Here is a 24,566-nt window from a genome sequence, read left to right as displayed (position 1 = left end):
TGCCGTCTTCAGACGATCAAGTCTATGGTTGAGTTTTGCATGGCTTTCCATCAACATCACTATGAAGTAGCCAGGAAGTCCGCTCCAAGATGATCATGGGTAAGATTTGATTGAGCAGATTATCCGTAATAAGAATGGCCTCCCGCCGAGTGAAAGGTGACCCTCGTTCGCGTCTTGCGAAGAGAGGGGGCCATGCTAGGTTCGAGCCGCACTGAAGCGGGTGATGGGCAACCAAACGAGAGGAAAAAACTACCACGGAAAGCAATAACGCGGCAAGACGGGAGGATAGCAATAATGCCAAGGAGGATAATATGTTGTGGAGACGCAAGCTTGTACCGGGTACCGACTGGGGTCCTTGAGTTCAACTGTCAAGGACCCCCTACCCCAATCGAAACAGGGTTCGCTCGCCTGGTTCGACTTGTTGTGTCAAACACGGCAGCCGTTGCCAGAAAAAACGGCCTCGGAGCTACCGTTTTGAAGAGGAGCGTAAGTAAAAGGGAATACAGATGTGAAAGGGATTCATATACCGGGAATCCAAAAGCATTAATGAGGCCATACGGTTTGTGAGGCGCTTGGCAGCACTCCTAGTTTTAATTCTCGTAGACATGTTTGGACCAAGAACAGTAGCAAAAAGATAACGAGAAATAAGTAGCAAACGCGGGTCACTACTGGTTCATCGCACGATGGGCACGACGATGTAGAGATCAACGTGTGACTGTTTGCTGGTCAAACGCCTATGTAGGCCGAGAATCCCTTGCGTAACCTGACAACTGCAGAATTATGCCATATCTGCCTGGTCGCGCGCGGGGAAGGCCCAAAAGAGTATTGAGCAAGGGGTATGAGGCTTTGGCCAAGACTAGGGAAGCCTAGTGTTTTCGGAGGCTCCGTAGGGTTGAAAGGCCCCCGCCCGAGCGCATCACTCGAACGAGTAGCTATCGTCCGATAGAGTACTTGGGTGTAGCTAGAACGCCCAGATGCGTTCCAAGCCTTCCTATCTAGCCCGCCTACCTGGAGGTAACACAATATACCTGGGAAGTTTAGGTAGTACTGAGTATCTCAAGGGATGCTTCGGGCAGCGCGAGATTGACAAGTCATCAAAGGACGAGGCGAATTGCCCTTCATCAAGAAATGGGCAGGGACCAGGAATTGAACAAGCATCTCACCGGTAAGAAAACTGGTCGGTGTAGATGTAACTGGGCAACTTACTGTATTGGTAGGAGATTGCAGCGCAACATCTATGTCACACCAAGAAAATCAAAGCAGAAAACGAAAAAAAAAAAGAAATTGATGTCGAGAAGTGGCGCATGAAGACAGAAAGGAAAGTAAGTGCGAGTTGCGTTGACGAAGTGGGAGTGGAGTGGAAGGATCAAAATGGTTTTGGGGACTTTTAGTGGGGTAATGTTTTTTGTGGTCTGGTGTAGCCACTCAAAGACGACGAAAACGATTGCCCGGCCCCGGCAGGGTCCCATTACTGTACTCCAGAGGCCCACGGCAAAACGGTAAGCGGGCAAATTTCCAGTACGTAGTAAGTCTAGACTGCGTTTGAATTCTGACTGTGAACGTAAATCCAGTCTAAGCTCTCACTCATCATTTGTTTTACGTGCCGCGGCCATCCCCTACGAGAAGCAGACATATGCTACTCCGTGCAGCCTACCAGCCCTACAACCGTACAAAAGAAACGAAAAAAACAATAAATTCCACCTACCAGGAAGTCAGTGTATGATTTGCCGCATGTTCCGTTTAAATGAGGGGTTGTTCGAATCTTCTCCACTTGAATCTCTGTGGACAGCTTCGAGCAGGCATGCGATAGCGGTTTGCATCGAATTTGCCCTCTTTCTGCCTAAGTCTTCCCACTCAGTATTAGCGAAAATTTCGATAACCTACCAGTATATAATACTATACTAGGCAGTCATAGTGAGGACATAGCTGCCTAGGTAGAGAAGCAACTATGCAGCATTCATTCGTACCGTCTTACGGAGGCGTCCGACAATGTCGTATTTACGCAGTTACGAAACCTTGGAAATAGTGCATTTGGGGGCCAAACCAATCACAAAAAAAAATTGACAATGTACTCTCAGTCGGTCGATCGACAGCTTCCCATCTCGATTCGTCAGACGTGTACATATATGTATGTGCCTTGGGGCGGGCGGGTGCCACATCATCACAGACAACTCCACATTGTGCTCGTTGTGCCTCTCGGGACCGACCGTCCGGCATCCAAGTGGCGGGCCGTTGTTATGTTATGTGCTCATTCTTTTTGGATAGGTAAATTGTGACTGAGTATAGAAACTAAGTACATCACACTTGAAATTTCACATTAATACCTTGGTATGCACTGTACACAAGCTACAAGAAGCCGAGATTGGGCGGCCGCAGTTACACAAGCATGACTATTTTAATTTCGTTCAACCCAAATTGTCGTGCACCACCAATACCTTACGGACAGCTGGTCCATGACACATCGTCCACAGTAGAAAGCTGATTATAATAGAGGTAATAATCAATTGTCATTCCATTTCAGGCTGCCTGCTGGCCAGTAAAGTGCTCAACTAACTGCACGACGACAAAAGCGTGCTGTAGGACAAAAACGTGCAAAAGAAAACGGTGCATACGCGACAAGGCACAACCCAGAATAATTGCATGGGTGCCCGTCACCGACTGCGGTCTTTCATATTCATTGGTCCACACTCCACTCCACCTTACCAGACTGTCGGGTCGCCCCCTTGTCTTCACCTCCAAGGTGCAATGTATTGGGTACCTCAACCAGCTTCGTTCCATCAATCCACCTTTTCCACCTTCTGTCGAGCTTTTGCGTAGGTTTGGTTGCGCTACGAGTGGAGCTAAAGAGCTGTTTTGCACTGCTAGTCTCGCTTAAAACAGTATTGTCCAAGGAAAGTGGCCGCATACATTTCTCGTTTGTGGACAAACCATAGTAAGCATAGGACGCAAGCTGTCCCCACAATTCTACAAAGTGCGCAGAGCTTCGAGAGCGGCCAAAGCTTCCCTGGCTTCCCCAGGTCGACCGCTTTCGAAGCCCCCTTTCGCGGCCAGGCTTTCAGTAACCGCGCGCCTCTCTTAGCCCGACAAGCGACCAACATAGGGCCACCTTTTAGAGGTACATCTCAGTAAATCAAGATGTAAAATGACGACTGTACCGGAAGAAATGACAAAATCACAACACGCGACGCTCTCCTGCAGACAAGAAACCGCTGGTCGCTGGTCTGGCCGCAGCTACTTTCTGTAGAGTAACGAGACGCATGCAGCCCCGCCTTATGTCCTTGCCCTACGGAAATAACGTTCTAATGACCACAGAGCAAAAGGACGCTCGCCAATTTCAAAGTGCAATCTTGTAGGTACTCTTGTAATTCAATTCATGCCATCCATCTTTGGCGTTCGCATTCCAAACAATTAAACGATTGTGATTGGGAACCCCTTGGTCGCGCTCAGCGGCCTATCTGCGCCGCCTCTCTGCCTCAGGAGTGGGTTGAAGTGTTTGGGATAGCTTATGTCTCCCAATCTGCCGGGTCGCACACAACGGTCAGTGCAGTGAGGCTCTCTGGCAAAGAGGGAGACAGAGACAAGAAAAAAAATATCTCAACAAGCCCCCACCACATTGCCCTGAGCCCCAACCAAGGCTCGCTTAACACCGCACAACTACAGTGCCTCTATCTAGCATGCACATATCTGCACCTCTGATCATCAGCAGTAGCGAGTTCCGGACACACTTTGACAAAAAAAAAAAACATAAACGAAAATACGAAGCAAATGCACAAAAAATAGGTCATGTCACTGCACTGTTCCCGAAATAGATGTTTGCCCTGATTCTCTGCAGCATGAATTCATCTGCGTTCAGGTCTGAAACCGGCTTTACGGTGTCGAATCGATCAAGCAATGCAAATAAATGAATCATAGGAAAAAAGGAAGAAAAATTCGGGCCTAATCGCAATGCCGGTCAAAGTAAATTTCACTCATGATTATCACATTCGACAAAGGAAAAGGAAAAAAAAACTCCACCAGTACTGCCACGGAGACCAGGACATGGCTTTCTCCTGTCAGTCAGAACCCAGTCCAGGCTGGGGAGCGACCGTTTCAACCCGGAAGGGCAAGCCGGTTCATCCTGTCCCGCCCGCCCAGCGCACAAGCACCCACCTCAGACTTTGTCCCAATTGGCTCGCCAGTGCCACAAGCGCCCGCGCCTCTGCCCCACCGGTTCCGATCTGTCGGGACGATCCGTTAGCTTACATTGGCTAGAGCGATCCTGGGCGGATCCACAACTACTACGTACGGCGTACTGTAGTTGCTCAAATTAGGTAGGACAACCGACGCAAAGCCCCCCCAATCTCCATCTCCATGTCCTCTCTCCCCATCCACACACCTGGGTTTCGAATACACTATTCGCTGTCACCCGCGCGCACGAAGGGGCCACGTACCGTTTTTTTTTTTTTTGTTATCACCAGATAAACTCAGGCAATGAGGCGATTCGGTAGCTCTGATTCATGCAGCCCGCTATCCCAGCCTGCCTTGCCTGTCCAGTTGTCAAAACTCTGTCAGTCTGACAGGGTGGGTATACATTAAGACGGCCGCATAGAATGCGACCGGGTGGATCCTTTTTCTTGCACCTGATGATCGGTATATTGTCATGACTATCTACTTCGTAACAACAGGCAGACAAGTCGGGCGGACGGCTCCGGGAGAAGTAGAAAAAAGAATATCCAGGCAGTAGAGTAACAATCTGTCAAAAGTCGTGGGGGCTTGAAGCGATTCTAGTAGACCTTGTTACTCCCCAAGCTAAAAATACAAACGGCACAGCTACCAATATCAGTTCTACTTCTATCTGGATGGGCAGAGAAACCCATTCTGGCATCTCTTAGTAGCGCAAAGGTGGATAACCGAGTTGACAGTAGTAGTAAGCCTAACCCTGGGCTGTGATTGCAATGCGGCAGCCGGGTCGTTCATGGCCAGTTCTGCATTTTCATTATTTACCGACAGTCTGGACGTCCTCACCTCGCCGGCAGGGGTCCGACCAGGGTCGACGGCGGCAAAATTACGGGCAGGACTTCAGTAAAAGAAAGACCTACTATGCTCGCCCTGCCACGGTCGAGCCGAGCCACCTTTGCCAGGTAAGTAATATGTGTGCGGTAATATTGAACATGACAAGCCATACAGCGAGGCTCATTTCAGTCCCCCACCCTGCTCCCGTGCATATCATGCGGGTTTTGTGGCCGAAATCTCCGGGCTCTTCCTTTCGCTTGTTTTTGGGGGATGGGTGACAGAGTACGGCGGCTATTTAGTGTCTTTCTTCTCGCTAATGATCCGCAAAACAAGGTACCGCGCCATCTCCACCCTCCACGATGCTGCGCCTATCCCTCACTGCTGCGTTGGCATTCTTTTTTTCTTTTCTTTTCTTTCCTAATGTGGCACAACCGCTGATACGCGCGTCAAATAAGCGTTCTGGAAAAACAGCAGGCCACCATAAAGGCCGCCAACGTTAAGCGCGAGCGCTACTCTACAAGAATGCATACCAAGGCGTGGTGGAGACATGGCCAAAGACGTGGGGGGTGGGTTGTCTTATGCTGACTCTGCTTTTCTCTAAACTCCGCTTACAATAAGTGATGTGATTGGGAATGTAGCTTGGGTTTCCAACTTTCCAATGTTACTTACTCGATATGGTCCACGTTGAGGCCGCACTGACGTGGTCAAGGCCAAGCAATCTGGTAAACCAAGCACAGTCTGCACGAGGCATTAAACTGCCTGCCCGTAAACTTTTTGTGCGTAGTGATAGTCAACTTGCTGTGTACCTATCCCATGCAACCGACGCCAGTCTCCTTGTCTTCTCTGCGCTTGACCAACTCTGCCAAGTTTGCCATAGGCTCTGTCAAGCACCCCTGTGCTGCTCACATTCACCTGGGGTAGGTCTTTTGCCCTACCCCTGACAAAGCGGTGATCGAAAGGGAAGGGACAAGCGAAGCATGCCTTCCATTTTTGCTGAGAACGGCTTACTTGTCAGTGGGTTGGCATTTCACTTTCTATCCCCTCCTTCGGAAGTGTTGTCTTTTCCAGCAGGCCCCTGAGCTCACCGTCATTCCCGAGTTAATTCCAGGACTACTTTACAGTAGAAAAAAGGATTAGATACTACTTGCTATTGGTCGTGAGCTGCTCTATCAATTCGGGCACCTAGGACACCCCCTAAAGCTGTTCCGATACACCAAAACACTTTAGTGTTGTTTGCGGCACAGTCGTGTCATTTCGTCTAAACAAAACTGCAACAGTATTCTCCCGTCCCTGCATATCCAAATTCTTTCGTAAGCCCCCTCGCCATCGATTGCTGTCCTTTCATCTCGTACGAGACTTTTGGTCAGGGGTTTCGGACTTTGCCGTCATTGAAACTTCTGCAGCGGTACCGGAGACTAAGCCGAGAAATTCTGAGAGAAGCAGACAAAGAAAAAAAAAGTTCTCCTCCCTTCTCCTCGGCGGCTTGACCCCGCCCGCTGCGCTCTGTGACGCCTGCCCCTGCATTTGCCCAGGATGTTCATTGCTGTCCAGGCCCTGTTACGAAGCTTGAGTCGGACTGCGTTGGGGCATGTTGATCTCTACTGCACGCGCCAAGTCCATTCCGGAAATGTGACGAGATTGAGAGTAGCAGAAACTGTAATACTTTGTACATGTTTGATGCCGATTGGAGAAAATGATGAGCACGTCGTTTTTTGGTGTATGTGTCGATCGGGGGACTGAAGGCGCCATTGCCGGTCCTTAGGCTGAAGAAAATAGCTATTTTGCCGTCACGGAGCAGTGAGACCTTTTTTGTGTTCTGATTATTCTAGAAGTGGCACTAGTCTGGTCCATACTGTTTGTCTGGATGTATCATCAGTGGAAGAAATGCCCCGAGCAAGCCCACGCGCAACCGCTTGGTCATTCTAGGCCAGTTGTGGAAGGTCAAAAAAGCTGTATGGTACACAGCATCTAGCTGCTTCTCACTGGACTCGGGCGAGAAACGGGGCTAGGCTAGCCCAGAAGACTGGGTGGCAAAGCACTTTTTACCAGGTACTTGACGGTACTTTCTTACCTACCGTCTTGCTACCTACCTACCAACCTACACACCTACTTACGTACCTTACATACCTGCCTCAGTACATACAAACTTTGTTAAATACGCTCTGTGCTCATAACTTCGATTCTTACAGTTGAAATGTATCCGGGGGCTACATGAGCAGTTTGGACAACTAGGTAGCTAATGTACTGACTGCTTCACGATGCAAATATTCAGGCTTTTTTAGAATGTGAACTAGCAGTGTAGCTGTCCCCACAGTCGTGCGGCATCTCTTGTCCCAGTGACAGTCCTACTCATGCAGCCCAGTCGTGATATTGAGTGGCCGTCTTGTAAGGAGCGTCAGTGGGTTCACCGACGACAGGGAGCAAGGGGAGCAATACCCTCACAGGAGACTCAAGCGAATTCGGGCTCATAAGGTTCGGGGCATACTTGGAACCGTTTGCCATTGTTCAATCCAGGGCAACCCCCTTTTTTTTTATCTCCGACCCAGAAAAGCCGCAATGTGGTTATACTGTACACGCACCCTGGCCTTGGAAGAGAGTAGTTCCCGCGAAAGTGGTACAGTCACACGCCGCGCCAAACATGGTGCTTTGCTCGTCACTTTTCATGATTCGCCTATCCTCTACTTGGCGTGGAACCGCACAGGTTGGCAGACTATCTGGTTTCCAGAGTTGATTCGTAGACTGCAAGCAGCAGGCGTTTCACACACAGGCGGCTGTGGTTGAACAGGACATTGGGGGTCATTCGCTACTCACAATATAGCATCAAGTTCTAGGCTTTGGGTAAGCTCTAGGCTACTGTACTCAAGTGACCGTATTAAAAAAACAAGGTAGGTGATTAAACGGTAAATCGAGAGGGGGTCAGTCAACGCCTCCGTATTTTTTATGTTTGTATCGATCGGGTGGTTCCTAAAGGTGACCGCCCACTACCAACATTGACCACTCGATATGGGGTCCTTTAGGGCTTACGCTGGCAACCAAAACTTCGCTCACAAGTCACTACACAGCAAGATATGAGCCTGCTCGTCTCTCAGGGGGTTGGGAATGAGGACCAGGGCGCCCATGCAAATCATGGCCTTGAGAAGGGATGTGATACCGAGACAGAGATGCATGTCTCTTCAGCAATGACGGTTAAGCTCTAGAATTAGTCTACCTAGCTCTGACAGCTTTCGCTAGGCACCCGGATAGACGATTCTGTAGCAATATGGCATGTTTCTATCGGGGGGGACTAGGCCAGCCTTGCTAGGTTTCCAGTCAAGCGAAACAGAAATAAAGGCGGTGGAAATTATTTACACTACTTGGCGCATCCTGGCAAGCTGGGTATGCGCCCTGAAGGCAAATACAATTGCGAGGGAGTCATGGGCAAGATTTAACCTCCAAAACCTAGGATTTTAATTAATGACCCAATTGCAGGACATCATCGGAGCTCCCTATGTGAACAAGCACGTCAAGTGTCGATGCCATCCCCGTGTCACAGCTAGAGAGAGAGGCCATCGACAGCCAAGATCCCCTGGTGGGAAGTGCGTCTGCAGATGGTCCATTTGGTCACCGAAAAGCCCCAACTCGCCAGTCAACTGCAGAGATAGAAATGAGGGAGTCGCATTGTTCGTGGGGGGTCATTCCCGATATTATTCTACAAACTTGCAGGCGATTTTTTAGACCTATAGGCAGAAGAACCTCAAAGATCAAATGTTTCCTTGAACACAGAGTATCCAAATTTCACCAATCATGACGATTTGCATGCGGTTGGTGTATTGTGACAAAATATATAACCTTGGCAGGTCTCGAAAAAGGCCGCGAAGCAGGCCGTCGTGGCACAGACCGGGCTTTCTTTGCCTTGTTAGGCATTTTCTTTAATATTCCAACCACTTGAAGATCGCGATTCAATCCTAAAAATCTGATGGACGTTTTTCTTAAAACGTGTGTTCTTGAAGTTATGCCGACGAGTTAGCCGCCAAGCCCCGATTAGGACATCAGTGGGCTGGTCTTGGCCATTGGAGGCGGGGGATTGGGTGTTTTGGAATGATGTAACCTGCTTGCTGCATGAATGTTGGAGTTTGATTTGAGGCTACCGTGCTACAACAGCTTTTGTTTGTCAAAGTAAGGAGCCGAAAGGAAGTTCACACCATCTTTCGAAAGTCAAAACCTAAGCCAACAATCCCGCCCAACTCCGCCATGAAATCTGTTGCCTGGTATCTAGTGTGGCTCAGCCCGGCATTAGCAGCATGGGAATTTCCACGCGGACCGCAGGTGCCCCTTGGCGGCTCCCATGTTTGGCACGCTGACGATGTCGACATAATAACGGGTAGTCAGTTCAATGGGTTAAAGACTTTTGGGAACCTGCCGTATGTCAATTGCTTCTCGGACGAGCAGGCAGCGATCAAAGGCAACGGCTATGACATTGCCGTGATGGGAGCCCCGTTTGATACGGTAGGTTGGCAGGCTCGGATTGATTAACATAGCGCACAACTTTGTGGTTGCCAACATAGGTGCTAATGGAAACACGCCCTCAAGAGTACTACAGGGAGACCTGGGACACGCTATGGGCCTCAGGGGATACGGACGGGCAGTCAGAGGATTTTTGCAAAGGAGTTGTGGAGCATCTACACAGGTATGGCTTACTGCTGAACTACCTACCTAGCTAGGTGGTCGGGAAGACCTGAGATTTGCTAACGCTGTTAGCAGGCAAGAATCTGTTTGCATCTGGGGCATCCATCGTCGACTGTGGGGATGTCACGCTTACATGGCTGGACAACAATTATGCATTGAAGCAGTTGGATAAGGCTCACAGGGTAATGCCATCATCTTCATTCCGATAGTCATACTGAACTAGAACTGACGGTGTCCCCCTGATATTTATATTTTATCTAGGTCGTTTCGGGGAGGGTTGCGGCCAACACTTCCATCTCAAAGACACCGAGGATCCTAACACTGGGCGGCGACCACACCACCACACTCTCTGCCTTACGGTCGACATATCAACGATTTGGACCAGTCTCTGTGATTCATATGGATTCCCACATCGGTAAGAGGGTGGTGGCTCTGCCTATTGACAGCCGAACGCAGCTGATGATAAACCTCCAGACACCTGGGATCCTGCCGTCCTTGGTGCGTACTTTCCGCAGCAGGGTGAACTAAGCAAGTTTGCTTATTGCTGACATTGATTATTGAAACAAAAAGGCGGCGGAATATCTGATTATGCGTGAGTGTATGACCCATTCCGCCCGTTTTGCTGCCGAAAGGCCACGGTAATGTTGTGATATCTCAGGGCACATGAATATGAGTTGAAATGTCTGACAGGCAGCAAAGCGGTTTGAACCATGGAACATTCTTGCACATAGCCCACGAGGAAGGGCTCATCAAAAACACGTCTATCCATGCTGGGATTCGCGCCCCTCTTATTCGGCGACAGGGAGACTTGAGAAACGACCTTAGATGCGGCTTCACCATCATCACTGCTCGAGATTTGGATAGACTTGGCGTTTCCGGCATGATCTCCCGCATCAAGGAAAGGGTAGGCGACTCCAAGGTGTATATCAGTATTGGTAAGTTGCAGCCCATGGCATGAGGATCATCATCATGAACTCGTTCCGCCCAGAGTCTAGATGTGCATCCCAACTTAGTTCAACGCTAACTTCCGTGTGGCAGACATCGACGTCCTTGATCCTGCCTTTGCACCGGCAACAGGCACTGCCGAGCCCGGGGGCTGGTCCACACGAGAGCTCCTAAGCATCCTGGACGGTCTCACTGGACTGTCCGTCGTTGGAGCCGACGTCGTCGAAGTTGCCCCGGTCTATGACAATGTGGGCGAGACTACGGTCCTGGCTGCGGCGGAGGTGGGCATGAGCCTCCTCGGGCTGATGGTGGACACACCAGTCAAGTCCAAATAGGAAGAGAACGGCACCTAGGAATATGCATGGTCCATATCACGTAAATCACCTGCACTTCGAATTTTGAGCGGCTAGCGATGCAGGTAAGGGAAGAGCAGGAGGCAAAAAGCAATTCCGACCAGTTATCGAGGCTCCGACCTCGGCAATAGCCCCGACACGCCGACCATCTGATGCTTGGGCATCCATCATTCGATTCAATCAGCTCAATCCTCTTCGCTGCCGCCGCTGCGATTCATGGACAAGCTGGTGGCAGGGTTGATGAATGGCTGAGAAATGGCGGTTGACGTGAATTCGCTATGGTGAGGGCTTGGGTACCGGGGTTCCGTTGTAGAGGGTGCGAACGACACTTCGCCTTTTCTGCATATCGGGACCGTATAATTGAGAGGCATTGGATTACTTCGCGGTGGTTTTAGTGGCTTTTTCTGATAGCGCGTTTGATCCTCTTTTTGCGGTCCATCGGCGCCGATTGCGGTTGCACTAGATGAAGTCATTGTTTGCCAATACATAAAACAAAATAAAAAAATCTTTTCCCTGTGGTATCCCAGTTGTTGAAGATTGCTCGGAAATAGCACCGAGGCTTCGACTTCGGTGGTACCGGATCACCTACCGAAGTAACGAATTTCCCAGTGAGCAGCTTGGGCAAGGAACTGAAAAGGTATTCACGTGATCAAAGCCCACCAAGTGGATACAGCTAGGCCCGAATGGTCAAGAGGCTTGCGCTACAAACCAATGAAAGCTCTCCAACTGCAATGACAGGGTTCTATACCCCGCCCCTGAGTCAAGTCAAAGTGGGTGTGAGGAGCAAATACCAGCTTAGAGTCATCATTTTGCGGTGGGCAGCATTGCCTCTCCAGTTTGGGGGGTGCAAACTTCCCCGCCCCTCCGCAGTCGGAATTGCTCGACTTCGAATTGATTCACCTCTGATTGTGTGACAGACAACTACCAAACCGCACGAGGCGCGACACCGGAACGCCCAGAAAGCGACCGTTGCCAGCCGCATACGCAACTTGCGACGACAGCCTTGTCGATTGACGATTCTTGTGACTCGCCAAACTTTCTGCGCTGCGCAGGCGCCGACAAAGGGCATCATAAAAAGTCGGATTGACAAAAATAAAATAGAAAAAAAAAAAGTAGAAAAAAAGTTCCAAGTCCGGTCGGCGGCCGACCCGGCGAACACCCCTCCTCGCCCACAACTCGACATTGGACCGGCGGACCCTTAATTCCGCCCAGCGCGCGTCCGTGAGCAGCCGCTGCTGCAGCCGCACGCATGGATCACGGCGCCGCAGCGTCGCTGAGCCCGACAAGCCCCGTCAGTGCGCGGAGTCACGTCGGTGCCAACGGCGGTCCCAAGAGAAAGCGCAGCGTCGGCGGCCTGGCCAGCACCATCGACAGCAGCCCCGGCAGCCCAGGGCTTGACGATGATCATGGCGATCACCACGAGAAGAAGCGCCAGCCGGGCGTGAAACGGGCATGCAACGAGTGCCGGCAACAAAAGGTCTGCAATTGCATAATGTGCTGCACTACATATGATTGGGCTATCGTCCATGACTGTCTGAGCTGACTGTTCAATGTCTCATTGTAGTTACGTTGCGATGTCGTACAAGACCCGTTTCAGGGATGCACGCGTTGCGGGCGGCTCAAGCTCGAGTGCAAGATCGAATCCAACTTCAAGCGCGTCGGCAAGCGCAGCAAGCACGCCGAGATGGAGAAGGAGATTGACATGCTGCGGCGCGCCGTACAACGAGCGCGAACTGCCGGCTTCATCGACGAGGACGACAGCATGCACTCGCAACTCCAGTCGCCCATTGTAAACAACGTCTACTCGCACACCCGAAACCCGTCACTGATGGGCTCCGAGGAGGCCGTATCGTCCCTGCTGCATCTGAAAAGGGGCTACACGATACCTAGAATCGTCCGCAGTCTTGACGAGGTCCAACTCACCGAGGATGCTGAAGCCCAGCTTTTCGACATCTTTTTCCGCCACTACCATCCCACACTCCCGTTTCTCAACCCACAAATGACGCCCGAGGCTTACTACCAACAACATACCCTGCTCTATTGGGTCATTGTGGCTATAGCCTCCAGACGATATCCAGCAGATCCCACGCTGCTAGGAAACATCTCACGCCCGTTGACCCAATTACTTTGGTCGACCATAGGAGAGGTGCCGGGCAACTATTGTATCGTCAAGGCGCTCTGCCTTCTTTGCACATGGCCTCTGCCAACTAGCACCAGTTCTGCGGACCCTACACATATCCTCTGCGGCGTCATGATGAAGATTGCCACGGGGATAGGATTGCATCGGCCAATGCACATCAACGACTTCTCCCGAGTTCAGATAGAGCTGAACATGGAGCAACTCCATGACCGTGTCACCACCTGGGCTGTTTGCAACATTGTGGCACAAACAATAGGCACTGGCTACGGTCAGCCTGCCTCAACACTATATGACTGGACCCTTGCTGTCCGTCCCGGCGATAATGGACCATTCCAATTGTCTGCCGAACTAGAAGCCAGACTGCAGATCGAGCGCTTCTGCGACAAGGTTTCCAAGGAGATGTACAGCAATGCCAGTGACCCTCGAGGCGTCGCTGGAGACGAGCACCGTTCGATCCTCATGCGCGTCTTTCGTCGCGAGTACAGCGAGCTCAATGCCAATATTCTGTCGCGAGACCTGAGCCCTGTTGTCAACTTGCACCTCAAGGCGGCAGGCCTCCACCTACGCCTCGCCGCCTTTTTCGATTCGAGCAAGACCCAAACCTATGTCGATGATTTGAAAGAGCTTTTCCGCGCGACCACCAGTTTCTTGGACGCAGTTCTGGAGGGTGACTATGACACAAACCCCCAGGAGCAAGGCGGAAACGACACTTTGAAATACGCGACGAATTACATTCAGCAAATGCTTGTTGCCACTGGTTTCGTACTTCTCAAGCTGATGCGGTCTTTCTTTGCAAAGATCATAGACTTTGAACGCGGCCGGCTCCTGTTCCACCGCACCTCACAGGCCATCCGGGCTACAAGCGTCAATAGGAACGATCTCAGCTGGCGACTAGCTGAGCTGATGGTACAGATGTGGAATGGCGCCCGGGTAGATCCTACATATATGGAGAGTGGCATGATTGATGATAGTTTACAGCTCAAGGTTCGATGCAGACATAGCATGAGCCTTGTTTTTGACTCGATCTGGGCATGGAGGGAGGATTACGAAGCCAGGGGACGTGGTTCGTTGGATGGTGAGTATTATCGACTTTTTACTTGGCCCGTGGATGGATTGACTCTCTGCCTTCTCGTTTGCACGTGCAAAATGATTGATACGAAGGCTGACAGTGTTCGCTAGCCCTCAAGAATCCCACGAACCCGGACTCGGCGAACGAATCTTCGGCATCTTCGACCCATTTGGACACGACTTTGATGCCGCCCTCCCATGGACTTACGGCTAGCCTGATCGAGCCAACACCAGCACCCGCAAACAGTGGTGGTCTGACACCACTGGGCGCATCTGGGCTCTCTGGAAACAGCAACAATGGAGGCACCCAGAATAGCGCAGCCCTTCTGACTACTCTGGGTGGTTATGATGCAAACGCAACAGCCTATGACTTTTTTGATCCCCAACACTGGATGCTCGATAACCTGGTCGACTTTGGCTACTCATTCGGCGGCGTTCAGGCGCTCGAAACCTAATCACTAACAATAATTCAAGCGGACCTACCTGTTGTGGTCCGCCTAGTTGACCCATACGACCACCGATACAGTTGGCCAAAGTGTACGCAATATACCAACTAGCTTTCTCAGCCACCAGTCGCATGTTAGCTTGCTGCCTTTCTTTTCTTGTACGCTGTTATTAAGGGGCCCTTGCGTCCGCTATTTATTATTTTTTTCCCAGGGGAGGCAACCATGAAAATGACGACGAAAAGTTCAATGGCTTGCGCATCATATACCCACAACCCTGTATGCTTTGTTTATATTCCCTTAGTATCAGGAAGATTTGGGAACGACTCATGGACTTATATTATACTTTACATGCCTGGTGGTGTGCACTGTTCGGTGAGCTGCATATATACAAAGACATTTTCAAAACCTGACAGTCAGGTCTTTATTGAGCAAGAATGTGGTTGTCTGTGACATGTGAAAGATTCCCTTTTGTCTATTTCAAAGCAAGGCCAAGATTGTCATCCTTAAACAATCAGTCGATATTAATGGCTCCCCAATCCGTTTCATCCATCCATAAATCCATCTAATGTCGTCACTAACACCACCCAATTGCAGTTATTCCCGGCCCGATCCCTCGCCTTGACACCCAACAACCGTTTCACCAAGGGATAAGCTCAAAAAGTTCGAAAAGGCCAAGCCAGCCAAAGATGGGCGCATTCCAAAACCCCTATGTGTAGCACAAAAAAAGCAATGCATGCAGTGTTGAGAAGGGCGAAGATATGAAAAGACAACAAAGCATGGCAACTCAAATGACCAAAAAGATGTCCGTCAGTAAACTGCTTCATTCGTCGTCTCAACAGCCCCAGTTAAGCTTCTGCAGCTCGTCGGCCTGCTCCTGGCTCCATCCTTCGCAGCCGCCGCATTGGCAGAAGAATCCATAGCGCTCGTGCAGGGTCCTCGGGTTGCCGCCATACGATAGCGTCAGCTCCTCGCCAGCCGCAACTGTCTCCGCCTTGACGGTGAACACCATGAGGCCGGCGCGGCGGTCGTAGTCAAAGTCGATGTTGCTCATGGACGAACACTTGTGGTTGAATCTAGCCGCTATGGGAAAGACTGCGGTGCCACCTCCGATGTTGAAACTGGGGCGAGCAGCATGCGGACGTCCGGTCATCGGCATGTTAGTACATGAGTGCTTAACCAAACATCAACAAATATTTCAAACAACGGGAAAAAGCTAAGCTTACGCGTTTGTGTGACAAATGGCATTCATGACGTCCAAGTTCTCCTGATTCAGGGGCCAGTGAGGGTGGAGGCAGAGATAGGCCCGGCGGCCGACGACATCGAGGCTCTCGAATTGCGCCTCCATAGTATAGCTGTTCGTTCGGATGATGAAGCTCTCCCGGAGGATGACATCGCCGCGCTTGAGGTCCTTCCGCGAGAACGAGCCAGAGCCGCCCAAAGAGGTGTTCCGGATCTCAAAGTACTCATTGATTTGGACTGTACAGTCTGACTTTGGTTCTTGGACAGGGCCTGATTCTGTGTGCTTTTGGCCCTCTTCCTCGACGTCCTCAGTATTCTCGTCGTGTTCCAAGTGCTCGGTTGGTGCTCGCACATCAGTACTGTCACCTGCGCCGAGCATGGCTGATGCGTCGATCGGGTCTTGCGTATGTGCTAAAACATCGTTGGTGTCTGTCTGGTCCTCATGCTCGTCAACCTGGCTCTGGCCTGTGATTTTGACGGTGTCCTTGAAGCGATATGGTAGGTTAAGCTGTTGATTTTGTGCAAGGTCTGTGGAAGCGGCCAAGTCATCTGCCTCAGGGGCTGATGGCAATTTGACAGCCTCGGCGAGTTTGCTTGGAAGATCCTCTTTCTCGGACTGACAATCGTCCACCAGGAGTTCCCGGCGGTGGTCGTTCAGGGGTAGCCTGGACATTGCCAACTCGAGGCTGGTAAGATAAGTGTCTTTCAGAATGGAATAGTGCACTTTCTCCTGCTTTCTGGCATCGCGCCGCCGGTCGTTGAATTCGACGCTGTTGAAGCTATCTGAAGATTCAGCGTCATCATCATAGACATAGTCGTCAGTTGTAGTCCGGGCGCTGCTGAAAGACTCGGCTGGCGAAGAAGAGTCCAAGTAATAGAACTTGGCGGAGAAATACGGGCGTTTGGGCAGAGAGGGCTTCTTCACAGACAAAGGAGACTATTTAAGCCGAGGTTAGCCAAAGTCTTGATCACTAAAATCATTTGGGAGGCTGTGGAAAGCACTTACAAGGCGGTTCATCATGACATAGTAAGAACCTTGAAAAGTCTGCTCACCGTCCTCAGGGGCTTGATGCTCCATTTTGTCTGTCACTGAATTTGTCCGAGCTGTAGTTGAGAATTGACAGTGTGACTTCACTTTTCTGTCAGTTAGTATTGAGAAATCTCGCTTGAAGGTAGTCAAAAACGGCTGAATGGGAACCAAATGATGTGGAAAGTGAGGTTCAAGGCAAATCGGATAAGAAAGAAGTGAAGTGAGGCCTGACCAAAGGGTTCCTAGTTAGGTAAAGTCGGCAGGTGTGTTATGAGATCTTCACGAACTGGGAAGCAGCGTAACAAGTGGCAACCGATTTGAGGGAAAGCCCAGGACCTGTGTGCTGAAGAAGAGTTGGCGGAGGTGAGATGCTGGTGGTTTCGGGATAAATAGATGCAGAGGCTTGAGTGAAATTGCCCGTTAGCCAGGTTGTAAATAAGTTTCCAAAATAGGTCTTGGTGAAGAATCAACGTACTCATCCAAGTCCAGGGCCAAAACAAACCGAGAGGCGGAGCAACTCGCCGCTAATTATAGTTCTGGGTGATCTCAATTCTTGAACATCTAGGCAGGACTCCGGTAGAAATCACAAATGTTGACAATATGAACCTTTTAATGAGCAGACAACTAGGTCTACACAGTAGCTATCCACACTATGTACTTCATAGCCGTACAAATCGATTAATCTGAACAAATAGCATATATCTGAGTAAACAAGTAGGTATGTCGGGAGGCATGGAAGAAGGTAGGTACCTAGGTAGGCAGGGGATAAGGTAAATAGGTAGATAAATAGGTCAGCAGGTCCCAAATCTTCCTGGTCTGCATCTTTACTGGGTGGATCCAAAAGTGACTACTGAGCTAGAAGGATGTCTCCCTAATAGTATTGGCGAGACTTGATGTACGCGTTTACTTTTGGCCTCCAAACAGTTAAAAGGCAAACAGATGTATTTGGCTTACCGTAACATGAAGATCTGGCTACCACCGAGATTGCATAAAGTCTCTCACAGTACAGGCACAAATCTTTGTTCCATGATTACCAGCTTCAGATTTCCGCTGTGGCGGGCCGGTAATAGTCCTCCGGCAACGTTGCGGGTACCTGTCGGGACTCTGCCCACAGCCGAATCATGTCAAAGTCATGGCAAACTCTATGATTGCTGTTGACGTCCGGAGCTATGCGTTTGCTTGTGTGGTCCACCCAGACAAAGCCATGCGCACTGCCGTCGGCTAGGCACATTAGCTGCTGCCTCAAAGTTTCGAAGCAAACGTCTGTACGATTCGTCAGTATGGTCCTGACAAACAACGATCAGGCAGCTAGCCACTTGCCTACTTCCTCTCGCACCTCCATTTGTGATTGGGAGCCAGCGATAGCCTTGTGATAATGCCTTGCGTTGAAGTACAGAGACTGGCGAAGGACATTCTGTGTAGTTCTACATCAGTCACCAACCTCCTCTGAAAGAGAATCAAGTTGTATCAAAGCCTTACCAGGCAGTGGATGTTGCGAAAAGCCTCCAGTTCCAACACATAGCCCCCACCATAATGCTTGGCCACCTGCACGTGGCTTTTGTTCAGGTCCAACCCCGGGATCACATCCTTGTCTTGGATCACAATGTTTCTCACTAAGTATGACGGTCAGTATGTCTTGGTTTGGTATATGTGTGACCAAATGTTAATGTCATCTGCTTACTGTCTGTGCCTATAGCCTGCCATGCTTGGTCAACCGCGTCACCTGCAGATTGAGCAAAGATGGGTGCATCTTTGGAACCATCCCTCAAGACAGTCGGAACATTTGTTTGCAGTGGGCCAATGATATTTGCTTTGATATGAAAAGAGTTAGTGTCATAAGCTCGAAAGGCCACTCCCAACCCCTGCTGAAGGGCTTGTGTACTTGCGTTGCAAAACTTTGATGTTTGAGTGTTTGCAGAGGATTACACCAGCAAAGAGACCAAGGATAAGACCTGCAGGGAAGTTCCATAGTGTCATCTTCAAGATAGCAGCAAACCACCAGAATGCGACAGCAAGCCAAGAAATAGCATTACGCCCAAAGCCGATGATCGGATTGCCCTCGGCGTATGGCGGAAATGTGCTGTATCGACGAGGGTCTCCACGAAGCGGCCATGTCATTTTCCCCCTCCAGGCATATCGAAGCGGTACGCCACGAGGTAAGGGCTGTGATACTGTTCGAGGAAGTAGAGGGCGTCTGGGATCCGGCGTTGTAGGCGAGGGAGGTGATGAAGATCTGGACTGAGTGCTGTTTATGCTCGAAGGCATTGTTTTCTGCCGTCGCCTGGATGCGCGCTAGTACTTAGTATGAAGAAATTTCCTGGTTAAAGAAGGTTGATCAGAGTAGGCGAATAGGAATGTGGAAAGGATAGGTACGTAAGACTGATGATATCGATTTCGCGACAAAACGGTTGGACGAGCTTGTAGGTAATAAGGTTGGATGAAGCGCGCTCAAAGATATCCGCCGGCCAGATCAAATTAGGCTTAGCAGTAGTGCACAAAAAATCAGGAAGCTTACGACTCCAAGACGGCTCAAGTTGCCATACCTGGGAAGGTGCGGCAAAAGATATATGTTTGCCAAGCTTTGCGAACCATGCTAGCCCACCAAAACGGGATCGATGCAGTCAAAGCATACCAAATAAGTATGTTGTGTATTTGCTTTCGTAAACTGGTCAAAATCTACTCTGTTCTTCTTCCAAGGGGAGGGATCTGAATGGCAAACTTTCGTGCCAAGCGGACCCTACGTTGACAAGTTGTATCCGGTTGGGCGGCGAGGCAAACTCTGACAACTAGAGGCCTGTAGCTTGCAAAGAAGACTTACTTTGCACGCAAAAATTGCTGAAATGCCATTTTAGGACGACTATATTTCTGCAAAGGGCTTTTTAGTGATAATACTGTCTCAACCACTGATGTTTCCATTACACCTAGCATCCACGCAAACCACTGGTCTTCATTTGAGCTATTGCGTCTAAAATAAAACTGCAATATTCCAAACTACCTTCCCTACATACCACCTACCTAGGTAGGCACGTAAGGTATCTAACTTATCCGCCACCTTAAACTGGAATCATTTGGTGGAGGGGCTTCGGTACCCAGTTGTGGTCCATGAGTTTGATGGCACTAGGTAGTACCAGAGCCTCAACTGCCGACTTGAAGTTGTGCAGCTCGGCTTCCAAATTCGGCGATTTGAATGTTGGGTATCAACTTTGATGCCAAGTGTACGTAGCAGTCAGACCACATGTTTCCCCACTAACCGTATTTTGTAATCTACTTACCCACGGGTAAGTACCTGAAGATAGGTACAGTGCCGTGGACAGAGACGTGCGTTGGCTGAGGTTAAGGTTGGAACCTAGAGGTGATCCGCAAATCCTCATAAGGAAGGAGCTCCTTATGTGTTTGGTTAGTTGGGCTCGCTGTTGGGAAATACAGGTATGTGGGATTCCTCAACATGCGCTTTCTGGGAAGGTACATCAGAGAAGCTTACGAAATGCCTCGAAGTATGGCACGAATGTTGAGTTGGTAGAGGAGTAAGTTTTCCTTCATCATGAATACGTTTTTGTCTTTTCTCGTTTTCACGTTGCCGACCCTCCACAGCTTTGTCCACGACAACGCAAGTACAGAACAGTTGACACCGTCCTCCAAAACTACTTGTGTATCGACATCACACACCGGCTTCCAGTAGGTACTGTTGACAAGATCAAGCGACTTTGGACGTATCTTGAACGTGAGTGAAGATACCTTCCTGTCATACCAAGATCGTGGACTTATTCTCTCGGCCTGATAATCAGCCATAGTGGCAACCTCTTCCCGGCAGTTACTCAAGTCTTGTAACGCATTAATGTTCCGTTGCATATCGTATTCTCCGTTCCTTACCTACTAGAGTGCTGACTGTATTGAATGCCTGGAAACAAGCTTGGAAAACGCAGGCGGAAAAACATTGTGGGACCTTGTGCTCTCTAGGCCGCCAAGTACAATGCATCTCTCCTCAATCATCTTGACGGTCGCAGTCGGACTCGCACAGGCACTGCCTTACGACCAACCTGGTCACTCCAGCGCTGTCGCCGAGCTCGAGGCCCGGGAGCCACAAGTCGACGACCCCGGCAATTACGGCGACTATGGCACCTATGGTTCATATGGAGAGTACCGCTCCTTCAGCGTCTCGTCTCCTGTACCACCATACACTGTCATTGTCCCTGTGCCTCTGGAGATCACACGCGTGATTACCAGCACCGTGGGCAATTCGAGCCTGATTCCTGGTTTCACCACCACGACAACCACGACCGTCACTGTTGCGAACCTCACACTCACTGCATTCCCGACTTTGACAATCAATTCGACTGCCAACTCGACAATTACAGTGCTTCCAACTTCGACGGCCAACTCTACAGTTTCCGCTTTTTTGACCCCGTCGACCAACTCGTCTGTCACTGCGCTTCCAACTTCGACTGCCAATGCGACAACTACAGGCAACATCACAGTCACAGCGATTCCAGCTTGGACTGCCAACGCAACGACCACCGGCAATGCCACTGTCGCCGCGCTTCCAGCTACAACTGCCAACTTAACGACCATAGGTAATACCACAGCAACAGCGCTCCCGACATTGTCGGACAACTCAACGACTACAATTCTCCCAGCCACGACGGGAAACACCACAGCTTCTGCTCTTCCCACCTTTTCAGCCAATTCCACAACGGCTGTTGCAACCCCGTCGAGTAACTTCACACTGACATCTCTGCCGACTTCTGCCATCAACGCCACATTCGGTATCCCTGCAAACAGCACTGCCAACTCCACTGTGGATATTATGTCAACAGTTGCGCCATTCACAACCGGCCCTTCCTCGTTCATCACTGCTACGATGAATTCGAGCACTGCACCTTTCGGCAACACAACAACAACAGCAATGCCCTCGGGGTCCACAGGCACCATTTTAGCCAGTCTTCGCCGTATCATCTGAGGAAGTTAATAACTGAGCGTGGCTTCCTTTGTTTCAAGTGAAAGTCATGCCAGCCGATTTGATTCGGTGAGATTCGAGACTCCAACATGTCCCTTAGCAGACATTAAAGCACATCGGAGGGAAGAGGTCGATTTTTTTGGCTGTCATCGATAGAATATCTGCGCTGTTTCTTTTGAGGACTCCGTACCCGACGAAGAGTGCGAGAATTTTGCTCGGAGCCATTTATGTTGCATTGCTTGTCACTTACCTCATCAAGCTGGGAGAGGCTTATGAGCCAGTTTGCAAGGCAGTACTTCTGAGATTTCTTCTTATCTCTTTTCTTCTTTTTGGGGCCGTCATATCATACAGCCATTCAATTGCCAGAGGTCTTCTCGGCTACTCAAGGCAGATTTTAGAGCAAGATAGACCTCAAGATAGCTTGAAATCTTAATAGCATACAAGCTCACAGGATGAATGTTTGTAATCTCATCTGTTTGTTTGTGTTTTATTGATTGCAAATAGAGATACGATTCCGCCTCGCAGGAAGGATTTCGACCCCTGGCAGCAGTGGGTTTCGGGATCATTATACATACCTAGCGTGAGTGTCCAAAAGTCTAGCATCTTGCATGGATGCGCATTTCAAATGTCACCGGCCGAAATTCCCCTCTCGGCGTTATCAACAGAGGCACAGCCTCAGCCCTACAATGGACATATTGATCCTCCGGAGAATAAAGTTACTCGAGGAGCTGAATATGAAGTTGCCACATCATTCGGCGGCGCCGTAACGGGTAGTTGGAAGGGAAGACATATGACTGGATGGGAAGTTGGGAGTTGGGTTGTGGCTGTACCTAGGATGATCTGACATACTTACCGTATTGGCTTGCTGGTAGATATTTACCGATGCCCATGGAATCGCGACGGGTGAGCATTTTGGGTGATACCTAAGCCCGGAATTCTCAATCTGGGTTTATTTTTGCGAGAATTTGGTTACCATCGCCTTTCGCTCCTTTTCTCTCGCTTTTCTTCCACTCCCCAATCTCTCCAAACAGCAGCTAGCTGTAGGTACAGTACAGTAGGTATGTAGCAATATTCTGTAGATCCTGTGGCTGTCATGTGCCCAAGCCACCCCCTTTTGCCAAGGCCAGCCCGTAAATGTGGCACCAAGTCTGACGTAAGCAGCTAGAACTAGTTGGCCGATGACGACTAAAGCAAAATGCTCCTTCCCATCCTCTGGCAATTCTACTGAGAAGAGTTACGAACTGGCAAAGCAGTCTTTCGACTATAGCGGTAGTCTTTGTCGTTATGCCGTCGGATTTCAGCGACCAAAAATAGATTGGCGATGCTTGACCAAGCTCTATTGTTCCTCCTGATCCTGCTGACCACTTTCCGAACTTGACCGCTCAGTCCGGCCCGGTTCGCCGACCATGTTGGCTACCGAAATCCGGACCCAACTCCGTTGAGTCACGGACTCGGGCTCATGTTGGATGCCGAACTATTTTTCTGAGATTTATCTTCAATCTACGGTACAATGACGGCATTTCCTTCTATCATAACCCGGAATTTCCTTTCATCTTCTTCCATTTTCCTTTCCGCACGAAGCAGCCTAGCTTTCCTCTCCATCAATTGGTAGATCTGGCTCTTCTAGTTCTAGTTCTAGACCTATTCTAGAACTGAGGCGACCGGATCGCAAGGACGCATTCTAGGGTCTAGGACTCACAATGCTCGTTAATATTTGATTTTAATGCCACGAGGTACCCTTACTAGCATACTTGGCAACAGGCATACTTCGATAATGGCATGGCAGACTGATCCTGCGAAACAGCGACTGACCCCTGTCCTCGTGCTTTTTTTTTTTTTTTTTTTTTTTTTTTTGTATGTCCGCCCCCAAATTTCAAGGGCGAAGCAGCACCACCTCTTTCCTTTATGGGTGCATAGCCACACTAGGACACCAGGACACTAGGACCCGATATCACTAGTTTTCCTCCTGCTCTACCTGTCATTTGCCGTCATTTGCATTCAAGACTAGAGAAAATAACGCAGTCAATTGGATTTCCCTTCTAGTAAGGGTGCGCAAGGCTTACTTTTACGCGTAATTCGACCTATATTCGCCTTGTTGGAACGAACTTCATACTGCTTATTCCGCTTTCAATTTGTCAACATGACCCTCAATTCCGTAACCATATGCCGCATTGGGTAGCATCTCGCAGCGAAGGATGCCGGATACGGTAGGAGTCAGAACTCTAAAAAGACTTGGGATTCCGATATTCGAGATGATCCCACCCTCCGAGTTGTGTTTCTCGATTGTCGACGGGGCTACTTCCTTTTCTGTCCTCAGATCAGCTGGGGTGTGTTGCCGTGCAGACGTATCAGCGCCAGAATCATGGCCCCCATGTCGAATCTCCCCAGGAACATAGTGTCCAGACTTACTCTGATTTTTTTTTTCACATAGCCACGGTACGGGTAGTTTTTCTTTTGTGAGGATTCGGATACAGCCACCTACTATACGGATCCCCTACTCTATCCGTTCCCCCTTAGCTCCGATGTTTCACGTGATCCTGGCGTGCTCGCCTATTAACCTTGTTCAGTTTTGTTTTGTTTTCTGACAACAGCCGGCGTGATTACGGCAACCCATGGCCAAGGGATCACACCGTAAGCAGTTGCGGCTCTTACCGAGTGGCTTGCGCCAAAATGTACCCGGGACATTATCTCTACCCCTTGATGCTCACCGGCTGATACTGATACCATCTCTCAA

At 49.8% G+C, this 24,566-nt stretch overlaps 7 protein-coding genes across 7 annotated transcripts; 5 read left to right on the top strand and 2 right to left on the bottom strand.

The window, feature by feature from the left end:
- Positions 1-89: 89 nt before the first annotated feature.
- MGG_17396 (uncharacterized protein) lies at positions 90-1,576 on the top strand (the record flags this gene model as incomplete). The annotated part of the gene is made up of 7 exons (XM_003718298.1): positions 90-99; positions 398-486; positions 777-836; positions 1,042-1,165; positions 1,282-1,322; positions 1,422-1,518; positions 1,572-1,576. 7 exons carry the CDS (start codon positions 90-92, stop codon positions 1,574-1,576), a joined length of 426 nt encoding a protein of 141 aa, XP_003718346.1.
- Positions 1,577-5,079: 3,503 nt separating this feature from the next.
- MGG_17395 (uncharacterized protein) lies at positions 5,080-5,691 on the top strand (the record flags this gene model as incomplete). Its single annotated transcript, XM_003718297.1, has 3 exons — positions 5,080-5,120; positions 5,448-5,558; positions 5,631-5,691. The coding sequence occupies 3 exons, from the start codon at positions 5,080-5,082 to the stop codon at positions 5,689-5,691; spliced, it is 213 nt and encodes a 70-aa protein (XP_003718345.1).
- Positions 5,692-9,088: 3,397 nt separating this feature from the next.
- On the top strand, positions 9,089-11,481 carry MGG_00671 (arginase). The gene is made up of 8 exons (XM_003718296.1): positions 9,089-9,477; positions 9,562-9,658; positions 9,733-9,839; positions 9,919-10,072; positions 10,132-10,155; positions 10,228-10,249; positions 10,357-10,592; positions 10,696-11,481. The coding sequence occupies exons 1-8, from the start codon at positions 9,223-9,225 to the stop codon at positions 10,935-10,937; spliced, it is 1,137 nt and encodes a 378-aa protein (XP_003718344.1). The 5' UTR covers positions 9,089-9,222; the 3' UTR covers positions 10,938-11,481.
- A 324-nt stretch (positions 11,482-11,805) lies between these two features.
- Positions 11,806-15,075, top strand: MGG_00672 (C6 zinc finger domain-containing protein). Its single transcript, XM_003718295.1, has 3 exons — positions 11,806-12,432; positions 12,520-14,170; positions 14,275-15,075. Exons 1-3 carry the CDS (start codon positions 12,205-12,207, stop codon positions 14,616-14,618), a joined length of 2,223 nt encoding a protein of 740 aa, XP_003718343.1. The 5' UTR covers positions 11,806-12,204; the 3' UTR covers positions 14,619-15,075.
- A 366-nt stretch (positions 15,076-15,441) lies between these two features.
- MGG_00673 (uncharacterized protein) lies at positions 15,442-16,926 on the bottom strand (the record flags this gene model as incomplete). Its single annotated transcript, XM_003718294.1, has 3 exons — positions 15,442-15,727; positions 15,833-16,785; positions 16,855-16,926. 3 exons carry the CDS (start codon positions 16,924-16,926, stop codon positions 15,442-15,444), a joined length of 1,311 nt encoding a protein of 436 aa, XP_003718342.1.
- Positions 16,927-17,917: 991 nt separating this feature from the next.
- On the bottom strand, positions 17,918-18,996 carry MGG_11526 (uncharacterized protein; the record flags this gene model as incomplete). The annotated part of the gene is made up of 5 exons (XM_003718293.1): positions 17,918-18,112; positions 18,203-18,292; positions 18,358-18,491; positions 18,560-18,688; positions 18,912-18,996. The coding sequence occupies 5 exons, from the start codon at positions 18,994-18,996 to the stop codon at positions 17,918-17,920; spliced, it is 633 nt and encodes a 210-aa protein (XP_003718341.1).
- Positions 18,997-20,499: 1,503 nt separating this feature from the next.
- MGG_11525 (uncharacterized protein) lies at positions 20,500-21,867 on the top strand. The gene is made up of 2 exons (XM_003718292.1): positions 20,500-20,599; positions 20,802-21,867. The coding sequence occupies exon 2, from the start codon at positions 20,849-20,851 to the stop codon at positions 21,833-21,835; it is 987 nt and encodes a 328-aa protein (XP_003718340.1). The 5' UTR covers positions 20,500-20,599; positions 20,802-20,848; the 3' UTR covers positions 21,836-21,867.
- Positions 21,868-24,566: the final 2,699 nt, after the last annotated feature.

Source organism: Pyricularia oryzae, chromosome 5 (assembly GCF_000002495.2).
Source record: "Pyricularia oryzae 70-15 chromosome 5, whole genome shotgun sequence".
NCBI classification, from domain to species: Eukaryota; Fungi; Ascomycota; class Sordariomycetes; order Magnaporthales; family Pyriculariaceae; genus Pyricularia; species Pyricularia oryzae.
This window is presented reverse-complemented; position numbering and strand designations above follow the sequence as displayed.

What these genes read in the sequence shown, in the direction of transcription:
- MGG_00671 (XM_003718296.1), top strand. Translation starts at nt 9,223, where the DNA reads ATGAAATCTGTTGCCTGGTATCTAGTGTGGCTCAGCCCGGCATTAGCA. An exon ending in GTTGTGGAGCATCTACACAG is followed by an intron (nt 9,659 to 9,732) that starts GTATGGCTTACT and finishes CGCTGTTAGCAG; the next exon opens with GCAAGAATCTGTTTGCATCT. An exon ending in TCATATGGATTCCCACATCG is followed by an intron (nt 10,073 to 10,131) that starts GTAAGAGGGTGG and finishes ATAAACCTCCAG; the next exon opens with ACACCTGGGATCCTGCCGTC.
- MGG_00672 (XM_003718295.1), top strand. Translation starts at nt 12,205, where the DNA reads ATGGATCACGGCGCCGCAGCGTCGCTGAGCCCGACAAGCCCCGTCAGT. An exon ending in ACGAGTGCCGGCAACAAAAG is followed by an intron (nt 12,433 to 12,519) that starts GTCTGCAATTGC and finishes GTCTCATTGTAG; the next exon opens with TTACGTTGCGATGTCGTACA. An exon ending in GGGACGTGGTTCGTTGGATG is followed by an intron (nt 14,171 to 14,274) that starts GTGAGTATTATC and finishes AGTGTTCGCTAG; the next exon opens with CCCTCAAGAATCCCACGAAC.
- MGG_11525 (XM_003718292.1), top strand. Translation starts at nt 20,849, where the DNA reads ATGCATCTCTCCTCAATCATCTTGACGGTCGCAGTCGGACTCGCACAG.